Source organism: Corythoichthys intestinalis, chromosome 3, assembly GCF_030265065.1.
Source record: "Corythoichthys intestinalis isolate RoL2023-P3 chromosome 3, ASM3026506v1, whole genome shotgun sequence".
NCBI lineage: Eukaryota > Metazoa > Chordata > Actinopteri > Syngnathiformes > Syngnathidae > Corythoichthys > Corythoichthys intestinalis.
The window spans coordinates 46,707,590-46,719,774 of NC_080397.1; the positions used below are offsets into that span (position 1 = coordinate 46,707,590).

Here is a 12,185-nt window from a genome sequence, read left to right on the forward strand (position 1 = left end):
CATATTTTTTCTGTAAATTATTGTTGGAATGGAAAGATAACACACAAGACTGATATATACATTCAACATACTGTACATAAGTACTGTATTTGTTTATTATAACAATAAATCAACAAGATGGCGTTAACATTAACATTCTGTTGAAGCGATCCATGGATAAAAAGACTTGTAGTTCTTAAAAGATAAATGTTAGTACAAGTTATAGAAATTTTATATTAAAACCCCTCTTAATGTTTTTGTTTTAATATCAAAAAATAAACTAGTAGCTTACCATTTTTGGTGTCAATAATACGTAGTGCTCAGAGTGCTTAAACCCATAAAATCAGTCGCACCCAACCGCCAGCAGAGGGCTAAAAAACATCAAAAAACACAAGTAACAAGTGCACATGACACTGTGCTGTCATTTTAATCTGTTTGAGCGGGGCATGTGCGTTAATTGCGTCAAATATCTTAAAGTGATTAATTTAAAAAATTAATTACCGCCCGTTAACGCGATAATTTTGACAGCCCTAATATATATATATATATATATATATATATATATATATATATATATATATATATATATATATATATATATGCACCCCTTGTGAGTTTGCAAGTTCACCCACTTAGAAAATAGGTACGGGTCTGAAATTTCATCATAGATGCATTTCTACTTATAGAAACATAATCCGGAACTCACATAGTATAATTTTTCAATCACTTATTTGTGATTTACTGGATTTCCAGTGCCAATATTTAGTGGAGAAGCCTTTGTTTGCAATTAAGGATGTCAGACGCTTTCTGTAGTTCTTCACCAGGTTTTCACATATGTAAACAGGGATTTTGGCCCAGTCCTCAACACAAATCTTCTCAAGATCTGTCAGGTTTCGGGCTGTCGTTGAGAAACACAAACAAACAAGTTTCAGCTCCATCCAAAGAGTTTTGATTGGATTGAGGTCTGGAGACTGGCTAGGTCACTCCAGAACCTTGTTATGCTTTTTACACAGTCACTCCTTGGTCAGCTTGGCAGTGTGCTTCGGGTCATTGTCATGTTGTAAGATCCAGCCACGACTTATCTTTAAGTCTCTGACTCAGGGAAGGAGGTTGTGGCTCAAAATCTGACGATACATTTCACTGTTCATCCTCCGCTTTATACAGTACAGTTGTCCTGTGCCCTTTGCCAAAAAGCAGCCCGAAAGCAGGAGGTTTCCACCCCCATACTTCACAGTGGGGATGGTGTTCTTGGGGTTGTACTCGTCCTTATTTTTCCTCCACACACAACGAGTAAAGTTTGCACCAAAAAGGTTTACTTTGGTCTCATCTGACCACATGAGTTTCTCCTGCATCATTCAGCTGGTCCCTGGCAAACTTCAGACAGGCCTTCACATGTACTGGCTTCAGCAGGGGAACCTTCAGAGCAGTGCATGATTTTAAACCATTGGACCGTAGTGTTCTACTGACAGTAGCCTTTGAAACTGTGCATCCAGCTCTCGTCAGGTCATTGACCATCTCCTGCTGTGTAGTTCTAGGCTGAGCCCTCACTTTTTTCATCATGAGTGATGTCCCATGAGGAGAGATTTTACACGCAGCCCCAGTCTGATGTAGATTATCACTCATGTTTAGCCTTTTAATTGCTTCAGCTATTGATTTATTCTCACCAAGCTGATTTCCAATTGTCCCATAGCCTTTTCCAGCTTTGTGGAGCTGAACAATTTTTTCTCAGGTGTCTTTCAAAAGCTCTCTGGTCTTGCCCATGGTAGCAGTTGGATTATGACTGACTGTTGGGTGCACAGGTGACAATAAAGAGCTCAAACGGGTGGTGGGTTAGTCATGGGGTAAAGGTGGACTTTTTCTAAAGTAAACTGACAATTCTTTGAGTGACATAATTATTGCTGATTCTCAGGGGTGCAAATTAGGGGTGCGCTATCGTAGGCACCCCTCGATTCGATTACGATTCAGGGTGCTACGATCCGATTATTAAACGTTGATGGCGGTATTGACAATGATCGCGGTTATCGCGATTATCACGATTATCGATGCATCGTACATTACTACTTAATACAGTACCCAAACAAATTTATGTCCATTATTTATTTAAAATATCCTAATGATTCAACAGGAACGATGGAAACATGCCCATACAACAAAAAGCTGTCCTTAAGCTGCTTTTCTATTTATTTTTTTACAAGTGCTAAAACATAAACAATTTTAAAGGGAGTACTTATTTCTCTCAACAATACAATAAAATTTACACCGGTGGAATGAATTCCTCAATTTGTGCAAACAAAGCGTCTTTAGAAATAAGACTTCTTTCAACCAATATACTTTGTTTTCACAGAATTCTGTACAATTTGCATGTTTGTAGTGTTACCGTGGTTTTACACATTCTGCACATGAAATATACGTTAGCAAATTAGCTAATTAGCTTAGCACTCAGTGCTAGCTATTAACATCTCAAAAACAACAACAATAAAGGCTAAACAGCAGAGGTGGGAATCTTTGGGCACCTAACGATTTGATTACGATTACGATTCAGAGGCTACAATTCGATTATAAATCGATTATTGATGACCCCCCCCCCTGCTATTAGCAGCTTTTAATGTTTTGTACATTAGTTACAAAAACTGTAAAAAAAAAAAAAAAAAAAAAAAAAAAAAAGGCTTAAATAAACGACTATTTCAGTATCAAGTTAACAGTTAAAAACAATACTCAATTCCCCATTCTGTATCAGCAGCTTTAAACTACGTTCAATTAATTTAATGTTGTGAATCAACCGTTAAAGTTGTTAAAATTGCTGCTGTTATTCCATTAATTTCCCTTTTGTCTACTTTCGACATGTGACAAGTTTTAAAACTATTTTAAAGATAGATTCAAGTCAATATTTTACCGATTTAGGAGTATTTTAGATAAAAAGTTAATTAGGTTCGCTTGGAAGGTTCGCTACAACAGCCTTGCAGGGAAGTCTACTGCTTTAAGATGGCTGCCGTTTACTAACGCCCGCATCTAGCATTCTTTAGATGTGCTGCTAACGCCACTGAGTCTGTATTGCATCTAGTCCTATATAAATATGATATCTACCGTAACATTATGTGGACGTACTTTGTAGCAGCTGTCGGCAGCAGTCAGGTATGTTGTTGTTTTTTAATCTCGCGGCATGAGTTGAGCTAGAGCCGTGAGTTGAGCATTGGCATTACCCGAGGGGCCGGGTAATGACAAGCATGATGTTTAACCCTTGAGAGTCGAAGGACGCGCCGGCGCGTCCTCAGCGCACGTCGTCTTTGAAGCGCCCTCACGTTTTAATTACGTCACCCACATGGCGTTGGTTGGTCTTGTTTTAAAGTGCGGAAGTTGCGGTTTACTCTCGTTATTATTTGAAGTCAATCGACCAACTAAAACGTGAGATATTGTCATTTAAGTTTGATAGTTTTATTGTCCTCTCAAAAAAACATTAAAACGCTGCATGGATCATTTGTTTATGTCTATATTTCAATCATTTCTCGTCCTTTTTCAAAACGGAAGCTCCATGAAAAAAACACAAATCAAACGAACCCTTTCGAAGTCACAGTGGAAGCACAAAATGCGTTTTTTTTTTTTTATAAATAAAACTGCCGTGCGAAGTTCCACCGAACGAGAGGGAGGAGTTTTCTGAAGCAGCGAGGTGGCGAGCGACGGCCGTTTGGATCAAGCAGCGACTTTGTGTGACTTTGAGAATGAACGGAAAACTAAATTTAGCGCAAGCAATTGTGCTTTTTGATCAACTTGAGGAAGAGTCCTCGAGTGAAGATAGTGACGGATTTGAACACGTGGGTGACGCCATCGACGAGCAGAGGTAAGCCAACTAACTTTTTTTTTTAAATGCTGAAAAAGTTTCTTTTGAAAGTTTCTTTTGATATTGCAAGACAAAGTTAATTTTGATGCAATATAAGTGTGTGTTTGTGTATATAATAATAAAATGTGCATATCAGATCAAAGTCGTACGTGCACTGTGTGTATCCCAGGCAGGAATTTATAATTTGTGTTCTTTTTTCTATATGAAGATTAGGGATGTAGCACATATTCAGCTATGGTATTCTTTCTATTGTCATACATATAGATTTCCATTATTATTTATTGCTGTACATATTTTTATTTTATACTTTATTATTTTCATAGATACTGACTTTTTTTTCATGTACATTTATAGTGACAATGAAAAATCTACATTCACTGCCCGAATGGAAAGAGGATGAGGGAGAAGGGGTCATCACGGAAGAGCGATGAGATGTTAGCGGAGGAGAGGCTGGAGAAGTCAGCGCGGCAGAAGCCGATCACCACTGGCTCAGCCTGCACCTGTGCCATGGAGCACAGAGCAAGACACAGACACTGCCCCACAGTGCAGCCGATTCACACCCCGGAGACCACCAGGACCTCAGGTGAATCGTGACCATGCATACACCCCAAAAAGAACTTTTTGACCTGTTCTTCACCTCATCGACAATGATGAATATGTGCAAACACACAAACCAGTATGGCAGAGTCCGAAAAGAGATTGGGAAAAAGTTTGTGTGGACAGACACTACAGTGGAGGAGCTTGAAAAATTTATTGGACTCCTCTTGTACATGTCTTTGGTTTCACTTCCAACTGTGCAAGATTATTGGAAGGCAAGGAATTCCAGGACGAAACAGCTTTTCGGAGTGGCATGCCTGAAAAAAATTTAACTTGTTTATTGTAAATATTTTTGAAAATACTTTTTTTTCCAATGCTATATATATTTTTTTTTTCCCCACAATCAGTCTTCTCAATTTGTGTATATAAATGTGTGTTCAAGAAGCTTGATTGTGTGTACAGTTTTCATCAGGTGATGGGCCGCAATACCTAAACTCATAAAGAGATGGCCTCTAAACACTTTTTGTGTTAGATGGTATATATTTTTTCACTGTTCTTCACTGTTTGGTCTGCTGTATATAACCTGTTTTGACTAGAGCATGTATAAAAGCAAAAAATGCCTATGGCTATACCTGTTGTTTATGTTGAATTGTCAAATATGACTATTTATTCTAATTTTTTTGGGTTGAATGTTCATCCTAACATGTTGAATAAATATTATAAAGTTTCAAAACGGTTCGTTACGCATGTTTGGTTGTCAATTGGACATCAATATTAAAAATGTTCACAAAACGATTTTGGAATTTTTGGTCTTTTTGGGCCCAAAATGATGATTTATAATTGGTCAGTGAAGGAAACAACAGTTTGGACATGAAGTTCAAGGTGTCACAAAAAAAGGGACCAAACCAGGCCATCGTAAACCATTCTTTCTTTGAAATATAAAGGCAACTTCAAAGGCATGCAAAATCAGACAAAATAGGCCCAGACCTTAAAGGGTTAACTACTCTCGCTCCGTTCCTCATTGCGTCCCGAAGACCGCGCGGCGCGCTGAGCGTGTTTTACTTCCGCTTACTTGACATATTTCAATAATCGGAATTTGGATGTTTGTGAATCGTTCTCGAATCTTCCACGGCCGAATCGCGAATAATCTAAGAATCGGAAATTTCGCACACCTCTACTAAACAGTACAAGAGGGTTCGTGTACTCATCTCTTTTAGATGCACACGGGTCTTAGCAACACACTCGGGACATTTTTCAATTGAAATGCCTTAAAATTACTGCTGGACATCTAAATGACAAGGAGCAACGAACTATCTCTCTTCTCCTCTTGCTCTAAAAAAATAACTTGCGCACAAAAGCGCGACAGCCGGGTTGCGCTTCTGATGCTACCTCTCTCATACACAAATTTATTTTCCAGTCTTTTAAAAAGGAGTAAATCTCTCTCTCACTAACGAGTAGCATTCATCATAACGTGCGCGCGCCCGGCGGCAGACATGTCTTGAATTTCGTTCTGCTACGCCATAAAGTTATGAGGGGAAAAACATAGTTTTTGAACCTTTATGAATCGGTAAATTGCAAATAAATTATTGAAAAATTATACAATGTGAGTTCCGAATTTTATTTTATTTTTTTTTTAAGATTTTGTCTCTACAAGTGGAAATGCATCTATGATACCTACCTATTTTATAAGTGGGTGAACTTGAAAAATCACAAGGGGTGTAAATACTTCTGCTCCTCATTGTATATAATATTAGGGACATATCGAAAGCAACATTCTTGGCCAAAACCGAATATTTGAAACACTTAGCCGAAAAAACAAAAATTTCTTTTTTTTTTTTAATCATTTTATTTCATTTTTTATTACTGCTCTTTACCTTGGCATTGGTTGTACAACCCCTGCCATCTTTGTACTGTGTTTGTTTTGGTAAACAAGGAAATACACAGACTATCCTGCATGAGGCGGTACTACCATATGGCAAGAACTACTAACAAAAAAAGAGTCTCACGCCTCCAATTGCTGAGCTAAATGAGATCTCGATGTGCGTTTGTCTTTACGGTGGTAAACATTCGGCCTTTTCACCGAAAATGCAATTTTAGCTGTTTTCGACGCTAAAATTTAGGTCACATCTCTAATATGTATTTTATATATGATTGTTTTGTTACATTGTCCAATTTTCTCGAGGAACAGTTCAGTCTTTTACCACATTATTGTGATAATGCAGGCTGCTGGCATGGCTGACAGTGGACCGTTCACTCAGCTTACCCATGAAGAGCTGATCACGCTGGTCGTTAGGCAGCAAGCGGATCTGTCCAAGAAAGACTGCAAAATCGGTGAGCTTGAAGAGTACATTGACAACCTGCTGGTGCGCGTCATTGAGGAGAAGCCTGCCATTCTGCAAGCCATGAACGTTACCAAGCCAACGTGAGCTTACGGCTAATGGAAGAAGAACCAAATGTACATAATGTCCCTGTAATGTTTTTCTTTGAAAGCACATGTGTGTGTACTTTTCTCATTGTGTTCTAAGACACATCTTTATGGCAGTCTTAATGCCTTTGCACTTTGTGGAATAATATTAAAATTTATTTAAAACTAGTACACAAGCAGGTATCTATGTATATTTAAATCAATGACTGTATTTGTGTGGGACACCAAAGTATAAGCACATGCCTTAAACACTTTTTAAACTTGTTGCGTTTGAAATGTCTTGATTGACCTGTGGAGGGAAGGGATGTGCTGTATTTCACCCCCCCCCCCCCTTCGTGTGCGCAAACTATATATAAAACAATCATTCCAAATGAAATTCCTCATCATATGAATAGATTTTATATGAATATTTTCATTAAATTTAATTTATATATCGGTACCTCACAACTGACGATCCCTGATTTCCCCCTCTACTAATGTATTTTTTAATGTCAGCTGCTTTGCCTTCTCTAGAGTCGGAAGTGTGTGTGCCTTTTAATTAAACCGAGAAACCCAGCATAATGCAAGCAGCTAATATGTCATATTAATATTTGGCATTGCCTAAATCCTTTCAATCGACAGCAAGGGTGATACTGCAGTGCAGTGATGTTTGCAAACAAGAAAAAAATAAAACGCAACAAACTTCTAAGAATGTTCTTTTCAGAAAGTGTTTGATAATCAGAGACGACCATGAAAGGCTGATTTGACCTCAGCTCGCCCATATAAATGAGCACAGCATCTTTGCCTTCGTTATAACCATATTCATGAATGCCTTTTAAAATAATTATAGCAATATTTGTAAGACTCTAGAGACATGTCTCCCAAAGCCTTTTATGTGTTATTTACTAAGCAACTCATTGTTCATGGACTGACCAATGAACGGGTACATAATGTCTCTCTCATGGAATGTAGCTCGAATAATGCTCCTATTAACACACTGGACAGAGGTAATTGTTTTGTTTTGGTTTTTTTTTTGCAAATAAAGACATTTGATTTCATCCAAATGCAAACTGTGTTTATTTACATATATACATTTTATCCGATGGCTGGCATTACATATATGGTACATCATTTTTGTTCACTTCTCTATAACTCTTATTTGTTTCTCGGGTCCTGAAGTCAATCCCATCTGATTTGGAAAAAAATGAGGTAAACCCTGAGGTGATTGCTTGCTAATGCCAGGGCACAACCTTCACACCAACATCTAACCACACAATCTTCACACTAACATCTAAGGACGATTTAATATAACATTTTTCTTTTATCACAGACTAACGTTTTAGGTTTTATTTACATGTTTCAGCGTGTACTTATGCCTTCATCAGAGTGTCACTGGTGTTGGTGTGACGTGTCTTTACACGCCTTGTCTGTGATGAAAGAAAAAAATAACTAATCCATAAGTTTAGACATAATGAACTTAGTACAACAACTAAGCACAATTTCAGTTTCAGGTGTGGTATGCCTTTCGCATGAAATTGGCTCCATTTACCTGCAACCTTGACAAAAAAATGGATGGATCTAAGTGCAGTCAGTCTTCAACCTATCGTGGGTGTTTTTTGGAAGGTGGGAGGCAAGCAGAATACCTGTAGATAACCATGCTGGCATGGGGAGTACCTGTAAACCCAGGAAGGCTAGAGTCTGGGATTTGAATCTAGCTTCCAACTTACTTCACAACTATGAGGCTTGTGTGCTAAACAGTTGTCCATGGTGCTGTCTTGCATAGTTTCCAGTATTATTTAATTTACATTTTAGCTGTGAACATAATAGAGGGTTGTGTTGGACATATTGTTTACATCAGATTCAAATGAGGTAAAGTCATACAAATATAGTACGTGGTCCTCAAACAAGCAACATTGTATGTTGAACAAATAATGACTACAACTACTGACTAATAAGTAATAATGATTTCAGGATGTAAAAACTAATAGAAAAAAAACCCTCATTACCCTGAATTCCAACAATGACCATTAAGGGCATTTACGGTAATTTAATCAGATGGTCAAAAACCCAAAAGATAACCAATCGGCCTGCTTTGTAGAGGCTGAGGAGACGTGTGTGGTGTAGATGTATGTAAAACAACGAGAGAGAGACCTGTATCACAAAAGTGAGTACACCCCTCGCATTTCTGCAGATGTTCAAGTATATCTTTTCATGTGACAACACTGACAAAATGACACTTTGACACAATGAAAAGTTGTCTGTGTGCAGCTTATATAATAGAGTTCATTTATTTTTCCCTCAAAATAACTCAAAATATAGCCATTAATATTTAAACCCCTGGTAACAAAAGTGATACACCGCATGGGAACTACGTACATCCCTACATGTCCAAATTGAGTACTGCTTGTCATTTTCCCTCCAAAATGTCATGTGACTCTTTACAGGAGTGCCGTCAGCATTGCTGCGAGGATTGAAGAGGTGTGGGGGGGGGGTCATTCCCACCACCATGCTTGACTGTAGGCATGACACACTTATCTTAGTACTCCTCACCTGGTCTCCGCCACACATGCTTGAGACAATCAGAACCAAATAAATTAATGTTTGTCTCATCATACCATAGGACATGGTTTCAATAATCCATGTGCTTTGTTGACATGTCTTCAGCAAACTGTTTGCGGGCTTTCTTATGTACCGTCTTTAGAGGAGGCTTCCTCCTGTGGTGACAGCCATGCACACCAATTTGATGACCCCCCCCACCTCTTCAATCTCTGCAGCAATGCTGGCAGCACTCCTGTAACGAGTCACATGACATTTTGGAGGGAAAATGACAAGCAGTACTCTATTTGGACGTGTAGGGATGTACATAGTTCCCATGCGGTGTACTCACTTTTGATGCCAGGGGTATAGATAGTAATGGCTATATTTTGAGGGGAAAATAAATGAACTCTCTTATATAAGCTGCACACAGACTACTTTTCATGTGTCAAAGTGTCATTTTGTCAGTGTTGTACCATGAAAAGATATACTTACATATCTGCAGAAATGCGAGGGGTGTACTCACGTTTGTGATACACTGTAGCTTTTACTCCCCACTTGCTGCTGTTCATACATGATAACTGAAAAATGGTATAAGACAAATTAATAGTTTTTGAGCATTTTTGACGAAGTTTTCAAGACCCACAGAAACTGTCCTATGATTATAGCATATACATAAACTCTAGTACAACAAGAATAGATTCCTTTCAACCAGGAGAAAATGTTAAAAATATTTCCCTGTTACTTTAAGGAGCAGCAGTAGAACATTAACAGTGGCTAGGTTTTTTGGAAATAAGGCCGCATCTCCCAAAAATTGGAGAAAATTAGCTTTTTTATGAAAAATAATTTCTCCAGCAGAACAATGACTTTGATGCTTTTATGCTTTGCTTTTGTGACAGCTAACGTTTCAACAATGTGCTCATTCTTTAAAGCAGCTATATGACATATCCACTTATGGGAATTGCTTTTGATTACAAAAAAATTGGGGGGAAAAAATTAATGAAGGTGCGCTCAGAAAAAAAACAGAACCACACCTACAGCCAAATTCAAATCTTTACCATGTTGCCCAAATGTTTTGTACATTTATAGACTTTTATTTTTGGTCTCACACCCCAAAATATCACTCTCTGTTCTCATCATATCACCTACAAAGCAAATTTTAGTTTAGTCTAATCAGTTATAGTTATCGCGAAATTCCTTTTCTGACTTATGTGACCTTTGACCTCATTAGCCCAAAATCTACAATATTTACCTCTTCCACATTATATAGCAAACATAACCTACAAGTTTGATCATTAATCCCTTATTTTGTTTTTGAGTTATCTTGAATATAAACATACAGACATATGGAGCTGAATACATAATCTCTGCCTTCTGTAGGTCTCACTGGCAGAGATAATCGTGTTTGCAAAACAAGGCAATGTCTACACGTAGCAGGGTATTTGGCAAAATGAACTTTTTCGAAGGTTTGGCCTATTATCCATATGCACATTTAAACGAGGGTTCTTAAAAACTGTGCCCAAAGTGAAGATGTGCATATTCTGGGTTTGTGGTGCCATCACGTGGACACTGATAGCCGAAGATTTAACTGCGGGAACGTCACTGACTGCGACAAACTTTGTTCCTATGTCACACATGAGACCAATGTTTACATTTGGAGTAAATCAGGTTCTTTTTTTGCTTCCATTTATATACAAACCCATGTAGTGCTACATATTGAAGAACACATGCGAAGGATGGGGGTATTATGGATAATTATTCATCACACATTGTTATAAATGTACTTAAAAATGAATAAATGTGGTTGGCTGTGGAAGATTTTTTTGTCTACAAAAGTGCTGGTGTGGACGTAGTTATTTGTTCCTGACGCATTAGGGTGGTATCCTAGGTTTAAAAAAAAAAAAAAAACTGCTAGGTGTAGACATGGCCCAAATGTGAACAGTGCCAGGGTGTGATGAGTATCAATGGGTCCTTTCAGCCAAATGGCTGTGGATCATCACTCATGAGCCCCTCCAGATATATCTCCACGTGTCATTTTACGTTTGTTTTAGCCGCCTCACCCAACCACGCCCCCTTTACGCCCACAAACCGGGCCACTAGAGTCCATGGTCCGACCGCACTCCCACAAGCTCCACCCCTGATGAATGCACTAGGAGACTTTGAATGACGTAACTCATCAGAACGTAGAACAGTCATGCTGTCGTAATGTTGCTGGTAGTTCACATGGCGATTCTTGTGTCACATAACCAAGGTTTCTGTTATACTTTGCTACATTTATCACACAAAAACATCTGCTAATTACCACAACACATACTCTGACTGCCATACATATGACGGAAAACACTCAGGCGACTTGAAGTTCCGCTCTGAGACCCCCAATTTGGCCATATTTAAAAATTGTCCAATATGAATGTGTGATGCATCATTGGAAAGCTTAAAATCTCAATTTTCTGGGGGAAGAAAAATTTTGAACAGGAGGGCATTTTAAAAAAAATAATAAACAGCAAAACCCTAACTGGAGGCGAGAGCACGCGAGAGCAAAATTAAAGACGCCACGATTTTAACGAGATAATATCGCGTACTTACCTTGTTTCGATCCAAAATCTGCATGTAGCATGTATCACTGAGTGTCAAGACACAGCTGTGAATGGCCAAAGCCAGATTTTTGGGGGATTTTATGGGTGAAACATGGTGATATAAAAAGGGTCGCTATGCAGAAATTGCAGACAACAAGGAGTGGTTGAGATTTTCTTTTTCATATAATTAGCCTTTTAAACGTTATTTTTCAATTTTTCTTTGTTTGGATCAATTATTCATCATCTAACAAATCGGGGACAATGCAACAGTAACAAACAAAAAAGATAATAAATTTAAGCGATAGTTATGAGGTAGATA

The 12,185-nt window shown here is 38.2% G+C and overlaps 1 protein-coding gene across 3 annotated transcripts in view; it reads left to right on the top strand.

Moving 5' to 3' along the window:
- rab11fip1a (RAB11 family interacting protein 1 (class I) a) overlaps positions 1 to 7,838 on the top strand; it is a 30,379-nt gene extending 22,541 nt beyond the window's left edge. Inside the window, exon 6 of one of the 3 annotated variants that reach the window (XM_057831187.1) lies at positions 6,574 to 7,837. In XM_057831187.1, coding sequence (XP_057687170.1) covers positions 6,574 to 6,777 — 204 coding nt within the window. In that variant the 3' untranslated portion in view covers positions 6,778 to 7,837. Of the gene's footprint in view, positions 1 to 6,573 lie in introns of all 3 variants that reach the window. The other 2 variants (XM_057831189.1, XM_057831188.1) reach the window with 2 other exon arrangements.
- The last annotated feature ends 4,347 nt before the right edge of the window (positions 7,839 to 12,185 follow it).